This window comes from Rattus norvegicus, chromosome 4 (genome assembly GCF_036323735.1).
Source record: "Rattus norvegicus strain BN/NHsdMcwi chromosome 4, GRCr8, whole genome shotgun sequence".
In the NCBI taxonomy this organism is placed as follows: domain Eukaryota; kingdom Metazoa; phylum Chordata; class Mammalia; order Rodentia; family Muridae; genus Rattus; species Rattus norvegicus.
The window spans coordinates 111866083-111886917 of NC_086022.1; the positions used below are offsets into that span (position 1 = coordinate 111866083).

The 20835-nt window shown below is 39.3% G+C and overlaps 1 protein-coding gene across 5 annotated transcripts in view; it reads right to left on the reverse strand.

The window, feature by feature from the left end:
- The window catches only part of Ctnna2 (catenin alpha 2), a 1149087-nt gene that overhangs the window by 1013818 nt on the left and 114434 nt on the right, over positions 1–20835 (reverse strand). For all 5 annotated transcript variants that reach the window (NM_001106598.2, NM_001415842.1, NM_001415843.1 and 2 more), the window contains one exon: positions 3719–3825. In NM_001106598.2, the coding sequence (NP_001100068.1) occupies positions 3719–3820 (102 nt within the window). In that variant the 5' untranslated portion in view covers positions 3821–3825. The remainder of the gene's footprint in view (positions 1–3718; positions 3826–20835) is intronic.

The window sequence follows — 20835 nt, forward strand, 5'->3', positions numbered from 1 at the left end:
GAAGATGGGGTTTCTTTTTGGTCTGTTTGTTTTTGTTTTTTCCTGAACATCCACTTCCCTACAAATCAGCAAACACCATTATGATCTACAGGCTTCCTGGTTACACTAAAATCTGTCTAGGCTCCAGTCTGTCTGCTTGCGTCTGGGGAACCAAGCCACGCATGCTTCCTGTCACTTGTCCTCAACTGGTGCCACTACTCACTGTGGCACCACACAGGGGCCCAGTTTGCTCCTTGTCCACATTCCCTTTGCCTTTAGAGCACAGTGCTTTCCTGAGGGCCCAGGCAGAGTGGCCTTCTTCATATTTTGTCTGCCACAGTCTGCCACAGAACCATATCTGTAGGAGTCTGAGTGTATCCTGGAGGCTCTTAGAAATTGGAACAGCATCACCTGAAAACCATCTTCCACCACTTTCTGCCATCTCCTGGGCACCTTCCTCTGTAGTACTCTATGCTGTGTTTCTCTCCACAGAAAACAGCAAGTGAGGAGCATCAGGGCATTTAAAGCATGTAGCTCCCCAAGAAAAGCATGGAATTCTCAGACATGGAGAGATTTGGGTTATTTTCATGTACTGAGGCTTCCTCTACCCTCTTTCCACTGGAAACTTAACATGAAATTCATGAATAAGCCATTCACAGACTGGAACACAAGGAGGGAAAGGGAATTCAAATGGAAATAAAAAGAAATTCCGTCAGAAGTGACAATTGAAAAAAAATCTAATCATCAAAGGGGACATCAGCAGGGGGTTGGAATGAAAGAAGTAAGGAGCATAATGTTGGAAAGAAGAAAGGAAAAATTGTTGGAGCATAAGAGAAATGTAGGCTGAATTGATTCCTTCAACTCTTCAACCAGAACAGTAATGAACATAGATGTTCAACTGAAGACATTTCTAAGCAAAGTCACAAAGGGATTGCTTTATTTCTCCAGGCTGGTTATTTTAAAAAATGTTAGAGAAAACCAGAAAGCACAAGAAAGAATTACTACAGTTAAAAAAAGAAAAGAAACAGAAATTGGTAATTTGGAAAGTTCTTAGCTTTAGAAGATTGAAAATGAGGCCCAAATTGAAATAGTTGCTTTCAGGAAAACATGCTGGGAGATGTTCAATCACTGTTTGCATCTTTAAAACCCCGGACACCTAAGAGTGGAGATCCCATATATAGCTAGAAGACACTCACCAAGGCCCCAGACGCTGCCTGGCAACTAGATTAAGAAGCTGTTCTGCTCTGTGGTTTCAGCTCCAACTTTGTAATTCTAACTGATGTCCAACTACTCCATGTTTTTTTCCACACAGGCAATCTAAGACTAAATCACATGACGTGGAACTTCCCAACAGCCCCAGACAACTTACAAATGTGGCACAGGTCCTTTGTTGGAGGATTTCCCTTGAAGACACACTTCTCCTTTTTATGACCATCACCCCCGTTCTTTGAAGACTCACTTTAACCTTGTTTGTTTGTTTGTTTGTTTGTTTGTTTGTCTGTAGAGAAGGTCTCATAAGGTACCCTGGATGGCCTAGAACTCCTTATGTACATCATCGGGTCTGGCCTTGTCTTCTGAGTTTAAATACTAAAGGTATAAGCCAACATGACTAATTTTGTTCTGAAGATCCCCTCCAGAATTTAAAAGTAAATCCTTTCCCTTTAATTACCTGTTAAGTGTTTTTTTTAATATATTATTGTTTCTTTCTAATATTTTCTCAACGCAAGTCTCAAAGAGAGTTTCAAACTATTAAACTTCAACTCATGGCTCAAACAGGGTTTCTTCTAAACTTCATTCATGAAGGGTTTTTAAGTATCATCTTCACTCCAAAACTGTAACTCTCCCTCCATTCCTCATTTAACAAGAGAAGCAGCATATTGTATGACCTAATGTCCTTTTGCTAGTACTTTATATGAATACACAATTAAGAGTGTCAGTTGCTAAAGGGTGCTGTGAAGAACCGACTCCTATGACGTGGGGTTGCCTTGACCATTGCATCAGATTCAGTGCCTGGCTATGGTGATTTCCTTTCTTTGAGGAAAGAATGAGTTCTTACAGGTACACATGGGAAACCATGATGTTCTTGAAAAGGTTAAAAGTTTCAACTTAAAGGGCAGAACTTCAAATCTAATCTGCAGAAACTAGGGCCACATATGTACATGAACTTTTGTGACCAGTACTCCATGAATAAAAACCCCGATTATTCAACAGGAGAGTCTCAAGCCCCAGAGCATTGTACACAGGCCTGGAATCCAGTAGCACTTGCCCACAGGAACCTAGAATCTTGAGGCTGGCAAAGTTTTCCTTGTACTTCCTGTTGTTGGAGTTGGAATGTCTATAACTGAGATTACCTGCCTCTCTTATCAATTCATTTCGGAAGACCATGCTTCATCCTCTCACAGTTAAACATGTGGAGAAGGACTCTGTTGAACTTATCCCTAAAAGACTCACATGAGTTTGGAGACTTTAAAGGCAATGAAATTGGTGGCTTTGAAATGCAATTGAAGCTATAATGATTGAGACTTTCAGTAACTTGAGGACTTAATGAAAATGTTTTGTACATGGGGAGTACCCAGAAGCTACCCTGTGTCATGATGAATGATAACCCCCAGTTCCCTCAAAACAGCTACCTTCTATTTATAGTAACTCTAAGTATGTTACCTTAAATAGCAAAAGGCCTTTAAAGATGCAAATAGGTTAAGGACACAAAGATATAGATAATTTTCTAGAATATTTGAGTACACTTAATATAACAGAGTCCTAAGAGGATCAATATCAGAGAGGGTAAAAAATATAGCAGAGCCCAGGGAATGAAATGCACAGATTCTATATTGCTGATGTCAAATAGGAAGAGGCCACAGAAGTCAAGAGGTTTCTAGAAGCTAAAAATGGCAAGGACATGGTTTTCTGCTCAAGTATCCAATAAGAACGCAGCCTTGCCTGTGCCTTGACTTTAGAATTCTTGACCTCTAAAACCATCAAACAATAAATCTATGTTGCTTGAAGCCATTAACCTGATAGTAATTTGTTAAAGCACACAGCACAAACCAATAAAAGTAGCCTCAAGCTTCATGTGGCATAATGAATCTCTACAAATGCATCATAAAAGTTCACATTTTCATATTCCAGGAATTTAAGGGTTCAGATTGCAAAAGACATGATTCATGAGACACTAAACATTAATTCTCAACACTTAAAATCCTGATGATATTCTGTGCTCTTGACAGTCACCTCTTGGAAATGTGTCAACAAAAGAGAGAGAGAGAGAGAGAGAGAGAGAGAGAGAGAGAGAGAGAGAGAGCACAATGGTCCAGTCTAACAAGACAGAGTTTGCCCTAGTAAACTGAGAGGAAAATAATGAAATAAATTGTCATCTCTGGGGAACAATCAACAGTTTTTCCTACCTATGAATTTACATCTGAAAGTGATTGAGAAATGATTCATTTAGACATGGAAACCATTGTTGCAAGTGAGAGCTCCCTTCATCAAGGGCCACCTCAGCAAGTATCTCAGCAACTTTAAAAAAAATTGTATGAAGTGTTGTCAAAGTTTCTTTAAATCATATAAGGTGATGAGACAGTCCACAGTTGAAGAAATGGTATGTACTTAGTAATCAACAGTCTTGAGGCTCAACAATAAACACACACACACACACACACACACACACGCACACACACACACACACACACACGCACACACACACACACACACAAAGCATACTTAGTAAAAAGCCCCTTACCTGTGTTACAAGTGGCTCCAACAGTCTTTCCACCGTGAGTGTCCGGATTTCCAAACTTTTGGGATCCCATTTTAAAATGATAGGTGAGGTTGCCGAAGTCATGCTCCCTGCAGGAACATATTGCATCCATTAGAAAGACTTTCCAAGGACATATGCCATGACTATGAAGATCAAAAGAATTCATCACCCAAACATAGAAGATGTGTAAAGGTTGATTTAGGTCTAACCCTAAAAAGTCAGATATGGGAAAACCTGAGCTAGCACTGTTCTGAAATTCTTAGATCTGAGCTATTTTGGAAGGTTCCTTAGCATTCCGGTAGACATCAGGACACTACAGATAGGACCTGTAGGAATGTAATGTTAAAACTCAAACCAGAATATGGCTCAGGCCACAGTACCTGCAGCAGAACTTCACTCACCGATACTGGTTGATGGTTTATTCTAGACACTTCTGGGAGTCTCTAGCTAAAATATTTCCAGGTGCTAAATATTTCATCTGGTGTTCTAGCTTGACTTCTGTTGCTATGGCTCCATGTAATAGCCGAAGACAGCTTGAGATGGAAAGTGCTTATTTCACCTTACATGTTATATAGCCCCACGTCATGAGAAGTTGAGGACGAAATGTAAGGCGTGACCTTGAAGAGAAAAAACCAGCAGGCTTACTCCTGCTTTATTCTTCACTAGGTTTCTTATATAGCCCAAGATCAACTACCTGACAATAACAACACCCACAGTGGACTAGACTACCTCATATCTACTTTTAAAAAATCAAGAAAAGGGCCCAGGGACATGACTAAGGGATCTATCTGATAGGGACAAGTTTTCAATGAAGATTCCTTCTTTCCACCACTATGAAGGTAACAAAGAAGATTAACTACAGCACCTGGGATGATATCAAAGGAAATAGTAATAATCAAACATCCTATTTCCCACCCCATTCCCTGCTTGCTGTCTTGGAATCAGAGAGTCTGGCTTCAGTCTTCTTATAAAAAACAAAAAACAAAAACCCCAAAACCTCCATATTTAAGTAGCTATAAGAAAAGGCCCATTCTTCTGTCTCATGGGTTATGACCTTCTTCTTCAAAGTGCCTACCATTCTGCCTGTCTCTGGTGCTGGGACCTGAACCCTCTTCAGAGACCCTGCCATGTTATTGTCTAAGTTTGTCTGTCTAAGGCATGAGTAACTCTTCTAATAAACTCCTTACCCCCCAACAATGGGTCTCAGTGTTTCTCTCAAACCTACATGGAAGAAATTTCAGGATGCTGATATTGCAGACATATTTCATTCATTCTGTGTTTAGCATGTACTCATCTGCTATCTGTAGACAAAGGCTTGGCACTTGACGTCATGGCACATATGCTTTGAAACTGAAGATAGCTAAATCAGAGAACAATTATGTCTTTGTGTGACAAATGTTCTCAGGAATACACATAGAACTGGGAGAATTGGAAAGTAACATAATAGCCACTGGAAAGACATACAAAGAAAAACTGTGAATCAAAGTATATTCCTTATGATCATCAGATGCAGGACCCCAGGGAATTGGAAGACCACTTGGATGTTTTCTTGTTAACTCAAGCCTGTATCACACCTCTTCGGGCAATAGTTTCCATAACTTGAATAGGAAGAGTATCTTGTAAACATAGTACTCATGGCTAAACATTACCAGGTATCTCCAGAATCAAGTTACTCCCCAAAGTTACATACTTACCCCACAGCATGGGAGTCTAAAATGTCTATTTGTCTCACCTAAGAACAGCTAATGCAGAGGTAGCCACCTTGGTCTCAAATAGGTCAAAACAAACTATGACTCTGCCCTCAGAAAACAAATTATACATTCTATCTGGGTTGTGTTACTCATCAAGAAATTGCGGAATATATTCTGACATTTAAACACCAGGCAAGCGACCTTAGATTGCAGAAACTGAATATGAATTATTTGTCTTAGCACCACCATAAATCAAAGTGCTCATGGCTGCTCTCTTCTTCTGAATCAATGTCACCACCAATTCCATCCTTATAAATCGATACAGATGATTATTCCTACTCAAATTCACAACACAAAGAAGGTCTAACACAATAGGTGTTGTGACAAAATCCTTCTTCACCAGTTCTCCCTCATGCATGCTAGAGCTAGCTAATCATTCAGCAAAAAGACCCAACCAATTTGCTCAAGAAAAAAAGAAAAGGCAAAAACACACCATGCTGGTATTTTATCTCTCTCCAAATGCCATGTTCTAAATAAACCAAGCACAGCAATCCAAGTACACAGATTTAGAATTGGGTTCCTTTACAACAACAATAGTTGGCACTCACATGCTCCTGGTGCTCAGAAACCTACAGACATTTTACAATTTCCCCCCTTCACACTAGCAACTGCTACAGGCAGTGCTGACAAGCAGAAAAAAATCTGCAGCTGGGTATGGGACTTCTCCTGCTAAAGAGGGGGTAAGGATGCCAGAGGCTCCCTGCATATGTTCTGATAGCTTTTTCTTGCACTGATATTATTACCAAACTTGGTGTCGTAGCCTGTGCCACAAGAAGTTAAGTCCACCCATCTGTCCTCAAGAAGCGAATCAAACAACCAAGTTAATAGAAAAAAAAAAACCAGAAATAGAAAAGGTGACTTGATCAACTTGGGCACATTATAAAGAGGGACGAAGAGATGCTAAAGTGTAGAGGATAAGGGATATCTGCATCTAAGTAGTCCAGGTCAAGGTGTGCTCCCATAGACCTTTGTTCATCATTGTCTGAGCCACCTTACACACTAAGGCAGAAGTTCAGACAATGATGGACAAGGGTGGTTGAAAGACCCTGACTTAGATAATCAACAAGGTATATGATGAGGTGGAGAAATGGCTCAGATACTGTTTACTGTTCTTGCAGAGGAACAAGATTCAGTTCCCAGTATCTACATAAGGCATCTTACAACAGCCTCACACTCCAGTGCCAGGGAATTTGCTGCCCATTAACCTCCGTTGGCTCCTGCACGGGCACAGTATATGTGAACAAATGCAGTTGCACAAACACTTGCATAAGAATGACACAGACTTTATACATACATACACACACACACACACACACACACACACACACACACACACACACGTATATAAAACAGGATGGACCTCACCTGAGGTAAATGATAGGCAACGTTGTTCTCCAGCCTCCACATGTATATGCACACACATATTTACATGTATACACACCCTCACATACACACTTCCAGATCCACACAAACTAGAGAATTTCATTTATAAATAAAATTGAAATGAGATGGGCATGATAGTTATATAAGTTAGCAGATCAAGGAAGGCACAGAGAGTCCTTTCAGAGTGCTCTAATACATAACTTCATAAAGTAACACACAGGAAAAAAAATCCACAGGGGTGAGAACCAAAACTGCTGGCACAGCCACCTCAGATCCACTGATCTGGCTTCAAATAGAAAAGAGAAAAGCTTCTTAGCAGAACGCCAAGCTTTCTCTGAGCCAAGAAGCTGAGTTAGTCACAGCCCAGTCCTGAAGGTCATAGGAATATTCTTTTTCTAAACATAAAAGAAGAAGTTCTTGTCAAATCACTCAATGTATCCCCTTAGGAATAAACCTCAATCATTTCTTTGCTACACAGGCCATACTCAGTCACAGAAATGAAAAAAGTTTACATGTGATGGATGTGTTAAAAGGAAACTTGAACGCTGACTTTCCCAAGTTTGCTGTCATTGCTGGAGTGGTTAGAGTCGAAACATACTCCTTGTTGTCCTAACAGGTCGGAAGCAACCACCTGTCCTCAAAATGCCAATTAAGTGCATAGGATATAGACAAAGAAACGGAGATGTGCTCAATATGACAAAAGAGGGTGAGGTAGTGAAGAACAAGTGACCTCTACGTCGGGTCCGTCTGTGGTCTGTTATCATGAGTGTGAAGATTTAACAAGAAGGCAAGAAGTAGGCATAGCTAAGTACTTCTGTTCAAAATGTGGTCTTGCCTGTCAACATTGTCTGGACTCCAATCTCGCCTCGGAGCTCTTTTGACAAGTTGCCAACACTGTGTGCAATCTTTTTCAGGAGGCAAGCTCCAACTCTGACTAGCACCAGGTCTCAGCTTATTCTGTCTCCCAGTAGGACAGTCCTGGAGAAATTCCAGTTCCAAGGGGTCCACTGTGTCTTAGTCTGTTAGCCGAATAGAGGGACAAGTTTATATGCAGAATATCTTGAGCACTGCCAAGGTGATTACACTGTTTACTATAAAGTTAAGACAAAGAGAAGGAAACCCGCCTGTATCCCACAGTCTTCCCACCACTTGTCGTATGACTACATTTGCAAGTAGAGGCAGAGCTGGGTCCTAAGGTTACAGTTTGAGATTCCAGCAGATTACGTCTGAGAACAACCTAGAAGGGCTGGCTACTGAGCCTCAGGCAAAGGTAAGAATTTTATTCACTTTCAACTCCAGGGTTGATAACCCTGGTAATCTGCTATCTTCTACAATAAATATGTCTGCCTTACTATTAAGAGTACCATTACTTTCTGCACCATCAACTCTCCTTGAACTGAAAAACTTAAAGAGAAAGCCTGTAATCAGTTGAAATTGCATGAAACTGTTAAAAATAAAAGTCTATATATTGTGGTCATAATGCCCACAATCTTCCAAGTTCACCAATTAACCTCTGCTTCTAGTGTCCAAATGAACACAAAGAAAGACATAGAAGAGAAAAATTAAGCAGACACACCCACCCTTTTGACATTGCTGTCATCTACAAAGAAGTCTTTGGAGAAATGCATAATTAAGTAATCAAAGTGCACATAAAAATTCATGCTTCCATAAGTTAGTAAGTTTATGATTTAGTGTTATGATAACTTTATCTGGGGCAAATAGAAGCTGGATGACATTGGCTGCAAATGCCTACAAGAAGTTAGCACAGGAATTAACAACTGGGCATCTTGTCCATAATACAGGAAATATGGCTGAATTCTGCTGAGGACACTGTCCTATTGAGACATTCAATATTTATAAAGTAGCTGGATCCTACAATTAACACAATTTTTTTGTGCTCATAAAAGAGTGATCCCATAAGTAATTTTGTTTCTTACAGATTCAAAGGGAAAGAAATCTTATTTTATTTCATAAGAAGACTTCAAATACAGAGAGCAACAGTAATAATAATTGTACACATTCTTTCATATGTGTCACCTTTGTTTGACATATACATAAAATCAAGTATATATGTAGGATATGAATCTGTCTTGGGAGAAAAGAGGACTAATGAGTTTAGGGGGATTGATGAGGAAGGAATGAAAGCAGGCCATGTTGTGTGTGGGGAGCGGGTGTGGCGGCAGTCCCAAGATGGCACCTAGGATTGCAGCTAAGTCTCATCTCTAGCACCTGACTTCCTCACACACCTGAAACTAGCCATGTCCATTGTGAGAGCTGCGCAGGCACACCATGACGCAAGATCAGGCCATGTGACGTGGACCTATGAACTGAGATTACACAGTCTGGATGGAGGAGGCGGAGTTGAGGGAGGATATAAGGGAGTGTGCTGGGGGCTAGGGAGGTAGAGAGAGAAGAAAAGAAAAGAGAGATTGCTGCTTGCATGCAGAAAGAAAGGTTCCTGAATAAACTGCTTTGAGAAGAACACTGTGTCGTCGCTCTTTGCTGCGGGTCAGAGACAGAAGCGAAAGTTGGGAACAATATGTTCAATGTATATGTTTGCTCAAGAGCTGCCCCTCTGTAAAACACTACACTTTATTGAAAAGTACGTAGTAAGAGGACAGGGTGGACTCCATCCTACATTACGCTTTTACAAGCAGAAGAAAAGCTCCAAGCAACCCATTTAATATCTGAGATGATGATTTACATCTGGAAAGATACTGAATAGTATGTTCATAAATGGTGATCATCCAGCCCATCTGGTGATCTTTTTGATAAATATGGAGTATCTACAGAGGTGAAGAAGAGGCTTTGGTCTACAGTCATTTCTCAATCAAAATAGAAAGATTCGTCTTAAATTAAAAAAAAAAAAGCAAAGTCAGAAGGAAAAGAAAATCCAGTTGGCAGAGAGGATCAAGTATCGTGTCTGCATGTTTGACAAGCAAAATCCATCTTGAAGAAGACTGCTTCAGTGTCTGTTCTCAAGTGTCCAAAGGTAATGCTATGCGACACTACTTATAGGTGTCCCTTTATAAATCTTCCTGGAAATGCCTTTGAACCCCTGCATCACCTCCTTTTTTCATTCTACTGTTCTTTTAATCATCATGATTCTTTTTAATTGTCTAAGTGTCTGTCCCAACATGCTTTCCACCTATGTGGTAGATAGATTATTAGATGACTACCTTCCAATATATTTGGCAAAATCAGTTTATTGATTTAAGCTTCTGTCTGTAATTTGCTAAATAAGGTAGTATCATTTTGTTGGGAATGCATTTGTTTTGAAAATCACTTAAATAATTGTAGATAAAAACATGATGCATTTTCTTCTTTGTAGTATTTATAGGAATCTCAGCCTGCTCATCAAAGATGTGCAGGGGGATAAATGACACTGGAAATTTTGTAAGCCAGGACCCTCAAAACTCAGACTTCACTGCAATCTGGAAAAAGATGTAAGAGAACACCTCTCAATGTTTTCAGCATTCCCAATATTGGAATTTCATCATGTTGGAAAATATATGACATAGGTTAATATACAGACTGTATCATATAAGGCAATGTAATGCAACATATAGGTTAATGTAGAGAAAGCATCATATAGGTTAATGAAATGTTCATGTTACTATCTCACATTTTGGCCACAACACGGTTAAAGAAATAGATCATAGCCATAAAATGTAAACTGTAGTAGCCTGGTATGTGGCCCTAGATCAGAGTCTGGAGCTGATGAGTTCTATTATAACAGGTATTACTGGAAACAGGGTTCCTTCATAGTTGCCAGATAACACTGGAGAAATGAGGATCACTTCTTGTGTTCTTAGTGTCATCAGGAAAAGAATTTAAGAATGAACTCAAGAGAAGCTTGAGGACAAATTTATTAAAGTTAAAAACAAAGTCTCAAAAAAGTAGCAGAGAAGCTGTAAATCTTGGCAGTTGCCTAGAGCATGACAATGGAGAAGGGATGAAGAAAAACAAATAAATAAAAGACAAAAAAAATCTGATAGCTTTTGAGGTAAGTCCATTGAAGTTCAGACACAAGCTGTACAAAGAGCACCACTAGGGTAGGGCAGCTCTAGAGAAACACTGAGAAATCCAACCTACCAGAAATAGGCTCTGACAGGTGTCTGAGAGACAAAGAGGAAGAAGAAAAGAGGAAGAGAAGGAGAAGGGGGAAGTAGAAGGAAGAGAAAGAGGAGGAGGAGGAGGAGGAAGAGGAGGAGGAGGAAGAAGAAGAAGAAGAAGAAGAAGAAGAAGAAGAAGAAGAAGAAGAAGAAGAAGAAGAAGAAGAAGAAGAAGAAGAAGAAGAAGAAGAAGAAGAAGAAGAAGAAGAAGGGATGCATAAGGAGAAGCTACACCTTCCAGAGACAGGACTCACCGGACTCATCAGACAAGGAGCCACAGATACAGATGAGTCTCGTGGTAGGGATAGGGAGTATTCTAGAAAGGAATATTACATTATTTCATTAAAGGACTAATTTCTTCTCTTATCTTTTAGGTTTAATTATTTTTACATATATGAGTGCTTTGCCTGGAGGTGTGTCTGCATGCTACATGCCTTCTTTGTGCCCACTGAGAGCAGAATAGAGCATGAGATCCCCCGGAACTGGAGTTAAAGATGGTATGAACCATCATCTGGGTGCTGAGAATCAACCCTGCATCCCCTAGAAGTGCAGCCAGTGCTCTTTATCACTGGGCCACCTCTCCAGCTTTCCCTCATTATCTCTAGCATAACTTAAGGTGAACCTGCGTGCTGAAGGTAATTAGTCCCTTAGACAGACCTGCTCAACTGAATTAACTCTTAAGAGATCAGACATTGGTTTATCTCCAGCTATTGGTAAATTCCTTTCTTTACTGTAGTATTCCCCACACTAAAGAAGGCAAACGCTAGCAACAAACCACTGAGCTGAGGACGGGACCCCTGTTGGAGGAGTTAGAGAAAGGATTGAAAGAGCTGAAGGGGCTTACAACCCCATAAGAACAACAATGCCAATCAACCGGAGCTCCTAGGGACTAAACCACTACCCAAAGATTATACATAGATTGACCCATGGCTCCAACTGCATATGTAGCAGAAGATGGCCTTGTTGGGCACCAGTGGTAGGAGAAGTCCTTGGTCCTGCCAAGGTTGGACTCCCAGTGCAGGGGAATGTGAGGGGGGATTGTAAGGAGGGTGTATAGGGGGTACACCCTTACGCAGGAGTGAGAGGCGGAGGGGATAGGGGGCTTATAGACAGGAAACCAGGAAAGGGAATAACATTTGTAATGTAAATAAAGAAATATATCCAATTTAAAAAAAAGAAGTAAGCCTCATATAGTTTATGATATGGGCTCAAGTTGGGCTTATATATAACCCTTCAAAATGAAAATCCAATAGATCCAGTTCCAAAGCTAGTCAAGATTCAAGTTAAGATATGGACAGGAATTTTACTTCCCATATTACTTAGAGCCTCCAGACAGGGTGCTCACTTAGGAAGTAAGAGCTCCCTTCAGGCAACTAGGGCATTATGAAACTGCCCTGAGCTCCGTATCCATTGTCTTCTGTTCAGGATAGTGCCTTGATATCTTGTGAGGTTCTGAGACGGTGAAATTCCTGATAAGAGATTCCAGGGAAATCCATCTGCACCTCTGACACCAGACAACAGGAGATGAGAAATGTAGGCTTTGGTGAAGGACTAAATTTGTGGGTGGCATAGTTTCACTGCTGTGAGAGTAAATGGACACAAATGCTTTTCAAACTTGCTTTTCCTTGAAAACTCATAAGAGGAAACATTTATATAAAGACTGTTAGGACTCACAGAGAGTGCCTCTGACTCACTACAATTAGCTGGGTCTGAGAATTTGCCCTCGAGTCAAGCTTCCAGACCAGGTTCCACACTTGGCTAGGATTCATTCTTTAAGAACCACTATGATAATATCATATCATCACCAGATACCTTTGATGTGACATCCTCCCTTATTCAAGGACTCTAAAAAGGTTTTCTAATTCTATTTTCTAGGATAGCACAATAGATCTAATTTGTTAATAACAGGGAAAAAACAGTTATTACTCAAGTATCTTGAAAAATATTTTTTGCTATAATTTAGGCTAAATTATAAAATACATGCTGATTCCCAGCAGGCATATATGTCATAATGATAGTACGTCTGAATGAAAGCAAGGGAGGGAGGCCGCTTGTCATTTTTCCCGATGGTACTCTGAGCTGAAGATGCTCTCAGATCTAAGTAGCATAGAGAAGTGTTGCTTGCTTTCCCCCACAGCCCCTGCTCATTTAAACACACTGCCCCTTACTTTAACAATAAACTGCCCTTAGCATAATAATCATCGAGGTCCTTTTCATAATAACAATTCAGAGCTCTGGATCAGTGAACTGAAAGGTGACCCGAGATGCACATGGCTGCTGCAATTATAGGATCTGTCACTATGTCTATTCAAAATTGAAATAATATGCAATTTCCAAGTATTCTTTGCTTTGTCGTGGGAAAAGGAGTCAGGCAGTCTGCTACTGTTAAAGTGAGGGGTAACACTCCCCCCATATAGCTAAGTGCAGGCAGGTCCTCTGTTGATGGCAAAGCCATACCCGTATTAACAAAATGCGAAAAGAATTCTGCAGAGCCCAAATAACATTCTGGTAACTTCAAAATCTATATAATAACACTTTGTGTCAAAGCTTACATGCATGGTAAGCAATGCCTTGATGACTTATGAAAAATACAAAGCAAAAAGAATCGAATCACCATACCTCCCCTGATGTCTCCTTTTCTTTTCTGTTAAAGTGAAAATTCACAGTGTGGAAATATGAGCTAGAAGTTACTCACTCTCAGGCCTTTAGCTGACAAGGTGAGACTAACAATTTGTAATCTAGAGTTTGATGATTAAAAAGAAGTATCTGTGTCATTTTCTTGCATAAGTGGCTTTTTGATGGATTTCTAGAATGAGAATAGTGTACACACGAAGTATAAAATGATGTAACATCTTAATAGAACATTGCTACTCCTGGGTATCATGGTAGAAAGTCAGCAATTTAAAATTGAAAATGGATTCTGCTTTTTGCCTCATTCATTTCCTGGCTTCTCTCTGCATTGAAAATCTTATCATTTGTATTAATACTGGAATCACAACCAAAATCTCTTGTGCTGTGGTTTTCTTCTCTTTGGTCTAGAAATCAATAGGAAATACAAATTGTAGCATCTACTTCCGAAGGATGCATTAAGCTTCCAACAAACCACATGATTTAGAGATTCCTAAACAGAGCAGATTGACTAAAGGATAACATGATCTGTCCAAAGCCATCTAGGAGAGGTTAAAGGCTTAGCAGGTGACTTTCCTGAAAGGTGGCCCACCATTTTTGCACGGTCTGTGATGGTTGTGCTCAATGGTAAGGCCCAAAGAGACTTCATCTCAGGATTGCTTCTTGCAGCTGATATGCCTTCCCTGACAGCATTAAATTAATATAATAACCCCTGAGCATTGGCCCACCCTTTTAATCAGATTTGCTGCAAATAAGCATAAAGTTGAAATTTCACCAATTGATGTGGTTTTAATAAATTAAAGATTCTATATAATTCTTCACTTAATTCAAATACTTTTTAGGAAGAAAGGTTTAAGAGATGGTATTAGTTGTTTTGCTGAAAAAAGAAAAGAGAGCTAGAAGGCCAGAGACTATCAGTCTTTAAAGTTATGTCTACATCCAACGCTGTGTCCTACTGCAGCCCATTCCAGGACAGGCTGGCTCTGGGCAATGAACCTTACTTACTATACAACTCAGATCTGTGTGGTAGATTATGCAAAAGTCAGCATTATTAGCATTCTAGATAACATACTTTGTGGAATTACCTTTAAGGTCCAAAAGTAACTTAGAATAAATTAATCAGTGCATAACTTCTTTAGAAATTAACCTATTCTCTGTCCCTCTAACCTCCCATAAATTAGAATTCCATGTGCAGCAATTATACACTTTAATCTCCCATATTCATTTCAATGTAATCAATTCAATGTAATCACAGCATTCATTTTTCAGAATGCAGAAGAATATTTTCCAAAATGCCCTTGCTATCGTGGTTTCACTAAGTATTTCATACAATCTAATCATTCTAACTGTTCCTTTAGAGAGAACTTGAAAGATTGCTTAATTCTCTTCCAACACGTACTAAGGACTTCTTATAAACAAGCCATCACTACGTTTTCTGACAAGGGACTACAGGGTCATACTTTATTTACATAGTCTTTGGCTCCAATTTGGATTCAACTATGGGATAACACATTATCTCTGACTTTTCCCAATGTTACTACCTGGGACAGTCTCTGCTCCTTCATAATGAGAAGCACATTGGTTACCAGAGATATGGCTTTACAAAGCTAAGTATTGGAGTCTTAATATGTCAATTAAATATACTCTATCTGTATGTGTTTCATGAGTGTGCACACTTACATGCATATAGAAGGCTGTGCACACGTTAGTAACAGTTAAAAGTGAATGCCAAGATTCTTATGAATACAAAAGATTTTAACTCAATAGTATCCTTTAGATGCCACTTGTCTGATAAACACCAGACAAATTGATGAATAAGTAAGACTTCGATTCCAAATGACTTCCTATGCTAAGCAAATAAGCCCATTTTATACATCGCGTAAATAAAAAGCTTTTTGATGCTTACTTCATTTCTTTATCGACCGATTATTCATTTGATAGATATGGCTAACTACCCAAGGCATGCAAGACCTGTAGGAATGTACTAGAAACTTCAGGATGAAGTACACTCACCTGGTTTTGAAGAAGTCTCATTTTCCTTAAGTGTTTTGATGGGTCATATTCCCCATTAACCTGAGAGAGCTTAGAATTATTTAGTAGCCAAACTTGTGAGGATGTCTGTGATAAGAGGTTTCCTACTGAACCGAGGTGCAAAGACAAACCTGCACGTGAGTGGTACCACTCTCCGTGCTGGAGTCTGAGGTTGCATAGGAAGGAAATACCAGCTGAGCACTGGCATTCATTGTTCATGAGGTCCTGAGTATGAATGCAATGTGAGCAGCCACCTTACCTTCCTGCTTCCACGTCTCCTCTGCCACGTCGGCTGTACTCTCAAACTCTGAGCCCAAACAAGCTCTTTCTTCGAGTTCCTTTCATCAAGTATTCAATCTCAGTAACAGGGAAAGCAATTAACACCAGGATAAAATCAGATTCCACTCCAGAGATGGATTCTCCCAGACAGAGCATGTCGAGGGACAGTCATTGGAGGAGATGCCATCGTACAGGCAAACAAGATATTTGGAGCAGACAGAGAAGAGTCAATCTAAAGGACACCTGCATTTTGAACTTCTTTCTGGAGCTATGTTCAGTGTAGTGCTTAACAAAGTAATAATAAATGCCCCTTTGAGTTCCAGTCAGGAAAATGTTCAAAAACAAAGATGGGACACTATAACAATGTCCTTCAAGTAGCTCCAGGGAAGAAAGTTTTAAACATATAGTAATAATAATATAATAGAAAAATAAAGGCATCTAATTAAGACCCATATTAAACAACAAAGTCGTTATGCAAATACTTTATTAGCACATAATACCTTGCATTTTGAAGCAAGTCCAAGTGGATTATCATATTGTATTTTAAAAGTCAATGTTAAATCCACAGATGTGCTAGTGACTTAATAAGGATTTAGGTTGCAGAAACGGGTAGGAATACAATTTAATCGTAATACCCCTGCTCCACCAAGTTTCTCCGGCTAACATAGCTTGTTTACTGAACTGAATATAAACACATAGAACTTCTCTGTACAATAGCAGCTGTAATAAATGGCAACTAGTTTTCCTGCATGAGGCTAGCATTGACCCTTCTCATTGATTGACAGGATTGGAAAGGTCACAACACATTATAGCAATTATATTTGTTTAGCAGTCTTTTCTGTGAGGATTGATATTTCAACATCAGCAGCACTAGCATGTGTGCTCACTGCTAAATTACCTTATTAATCTCAAGAGTCTTGTGCTTAAAAGAGAAGCAAACTATCCTGTACAGTTCCATCTGGTCATCTGCAGCATTTATGTTAGTGAGTATGAACCTAAAGGCACCTTGAGAGATCTGCATCCGTAAGTATAGAATTCAATTGGTTTCAACTACCTTTAGGAAACGTCTTTTTGTACCTGTGCTTTTTGAGGTAGTTAACACTTCCCAATAAATTCACAATATTTATATTCTGCAATAACATCGGTTACACTGATGGCTGAAGGTCATTGACAAGGTTGATTATCCCTTCTAATAGCTGCAAATGTTGTCATCAAATTCTGGTGTGCTAGAGTTGATCAGGAGTTACAGATTTCCCTGAGTGACATGTACACAAGACAGCCATGCAGGGGAACTAGTGGGAGCTCTGTGGTCTTCCCTGAGCAGCAGCCCCCCAATACTTCTTAGCCTCTACCTTAGGTGATCTCATCACACAGCAAGGCCAATGGGACAGGATCCCAGTTTTAATGAACAGAACTAAAACTGAAAGATTTAGACTCACTTATCTGAGGTTTAACAGAATTCAATCCAAATTTGTTCAAAATCTGTCTTTCCAGGGCACTTCTCAAAATATAACCACAACTTCTTGCCAGATAGTAAGTCTTGAGGGGGCGGGGAGTAGAGCACTCTCATAAGCTTCTCAAAAATAGGTGATTTCAAGACACTCAAAGTTACTTAAGGTAACTAAAGTTTTGTTTAGCATTTCTAAGCTTTCACCTTGTTAAAGAAGGCTAGGTTCTTTAAAATAAGGATTTGTTCATTTTCATTGTGTGTTTATGATTGTCTGCAGTTATATGCACCATGTGCACACAGTTCCTGCAGTATCCAGCAGAGGGACGCAAATCATGTGGAAAGAAGTTACAGATGTTTGTGAGCCACTAGAGGAGTTCTAGGAACTGAGTCCTTGTGCTTGCCAAAAGCAGCAAGAACTCTGAACTAAGGAGCCCTCTCTCCTTCTCCTAGAGAAGGATAGACTTTCCTAGCACCAAATCTCTTGGCATCATGGTAAATATATAAGGAAAACCTGGCAGATCATATCTAATGTAGAAGGCATTTGTTTCATGCAAAGTCAAAAAATCTTCAACAGATAATTCAATACATGTGGATATGATATCTGCACTCTTAGGTGAGAAAAACCACCTCAGAGGACACATCTGCAAATGCATCAGCTTATACTTCTACCTTTACCTGTGAAACAATTATCTCTTGCACAAGAAAAATCTTATTTAATTTCTACAACAGATCCTTTACTTTGTAGACATATCCTCTTCCTTGTTTTTTTTTTACCATCAGTGAAAAAGTCTTATCAGAGTAAAAGACTAAATGCACACACACACACACACACACACACACACACACACACACACACACACACACGCGCACTCATGAATGAACACAGGCATAGGCACAGATAAGGTACATTCTTCTTTCTATCCCTCTCTTGACACTCTCTGCTGTCTCCTCAGAGCCTACCTCCCAAGCCACCAGTGTAATCATACCATTTCCTCCCTGCCTCCTCATAGTCCCACCCACCACAATCTGGCTTCTGCCCTCCATTCCAGCAAAATTAGCCTTGCAAAGTTACAAATGATCCCCTAGTTGCTTGATTCACTGGGTCCAATGTGACGTGCCAGCTCATCCACTAAAATCAGATTGCTGTGCAGATTACCATGACCCCCCCAGTGGGGATGACAGGCAGATTCATGCAGCATTCCATATTTTTACGGTATGAACTCATTTTGTTATATTTAGATGTATATTTTGATGCAGAGCATATATTTGCATATAGAAAAGTCTGGAAAGATGTATCAAAACCGAACAGTAGTTATTCAGGGTGATGGGATTTTGGGTGACAAATTATATACATAATTATATATTTCTATCATATATATTCATGCTACTTATGTAATGATTGCATAGTCCTTATCTAAATAAAAATAAATCCATCTTAAAATATCACAGGTCCCCTTTGAGTTCTCATCTTCTTTGCCCTCACAGCAGTGTTTTGACAATTTTGCTCTATCCTTAGTTTCAAGGACACCATATTCTCTTGGTACTCCTCCACTTTCTTAGCATATGATTCACAATTCTCTTTGAGGCCTCATTTTCTTTATTTATCTACTTAAATATGCCACCCCACTCTCCATCATTGTCCATCTCTGATACCTGATCTTCAGATAGTCTCTTGCTCATCTCCTTCCTATTCATAGATTACCTGGTGTTGAAATTTCCCAAAGCTGTCACTATGCTCAGGGCTCCTGTCTTGGCTCGAGCTTCATATTTCAACCATTGGCTACATTTCCAAGTGCTTAAAATGACTCCATTTCCCACAAAGTTGGGTCTAAATCTTATGATTACACATCAATGGTTATATTTATATTTTTATGTAAATCAGCTAAAAATGTAACTAACTGCTTTCTGTCTTGGATTCCTTTCTCTCACTTCCTACAGCAAAAACCCTGTCTCTATAACAAGCTCTATGTCCACCTATATCTATCACAGACCTAACTCCCTCACTCCTGTTCTTATGCATTAATTAAAGATTTAACCATTTCTTCTTTATTGAAATCATTTCCTTGGTTGCTGATACCATGTTATTCTTATCCATCCCGCCTCCCCATCTATTCTGCAGCAAGAGTGGATCTCCTAAATTACAAATTATATGTTGCTGTATTATTTTTTAAAACCTTATGACCATTGTTGCCTAAATATATAGTTAAATATATTTTAGCTTTCCCCTAGAAGAGATTCTACAATCAATACTCATTTAACTTGTGTCATCAGCCTTCCAGACCTGATAGTGGCTCTGTAAACATCTCTTGGTTTTTCCCTGCCTCTGAGTCATTTTTCATTCCCATTACATAGAAACTATACTCCTGTTCCTTTACTTTCTTTATTTTATTCTTACCTTCAAGCCACCGAGTCTGCTCATTTCATGACCTATCCAGTATCTTTGGTCACAGAGAACATCATGCTTCTGTAAGGGGGCTATAAATCACATCCTATTTTAGTTGTTTTCCATACCTGAATCTCAAGATCAATAAGGACAGGTCTGTGTACTTAATGTGTTTGTGATATGCAGAAAAGAAAAAGACTAGTAGAAGAGTATATTCCAAGATCAGGCATTAAGGGGAAGGGTCAAAGTACAATCACTTGAACAGATTTACCTCACTCCAGTTCAAAGAAGATGGAAATTATTATTCTATGATAAATATGTAAATTTTTACCCTTTTTTATCTCTTAAATATGATTTGAAATATTACCCAATGAAAAATGAGCCAGAGTATGGTGGGTCATTTGAACAATTATTTTATTGAAGAATATATTATATATAATTTTCCTTTTGTAGTACTGTTAATATGTATGACAATATTAAATGCATATATGACAAGGAGGAGGTCATGACCATAGTCAAAGGAAATGGAGTCTAAGACACATAGATTTGATTAGCAGTCACATGCCTTTACTAACAATAGATATTATGCCTAGATATTTGTATTTGAATTGCACTAACTATTAGCATGTCAACACTTATTTGTCATATTGCGTTCTTTGGGCTAAAACCATTGTTATTTTAAAACAATGGAAGTAATTGGCTGGTAGCTACATCATCTGCATGGTAATTGAATCTTTAAGAGTAAGATTTTACTAACACACAGCTACTCTTGTTTTGTATATGTTGACTATAACCACTGTGATGGTTTGTATATGATTGGTCCACGGAATAGCAATATTAGGAGGTATGGCCTTGTTGGAGTAGGTCTGTCACTGTGGATGTGGGCTTAAGATCTTCCCCTTAGCTGCCTGGAAGTCAGTCTTCCACTAGCAGCCTTCAGATAAAGATACAGAACTCTCAGCTCCTCCTGCACCATGCTAGCCTGGATGCTGACTTGCTCCCACCCTGATGATAATGGACTGAAATTCTGAAACTGTAAGCCAGCCCCAATTAAATGTTGCTTTTTATAAGACTGACCT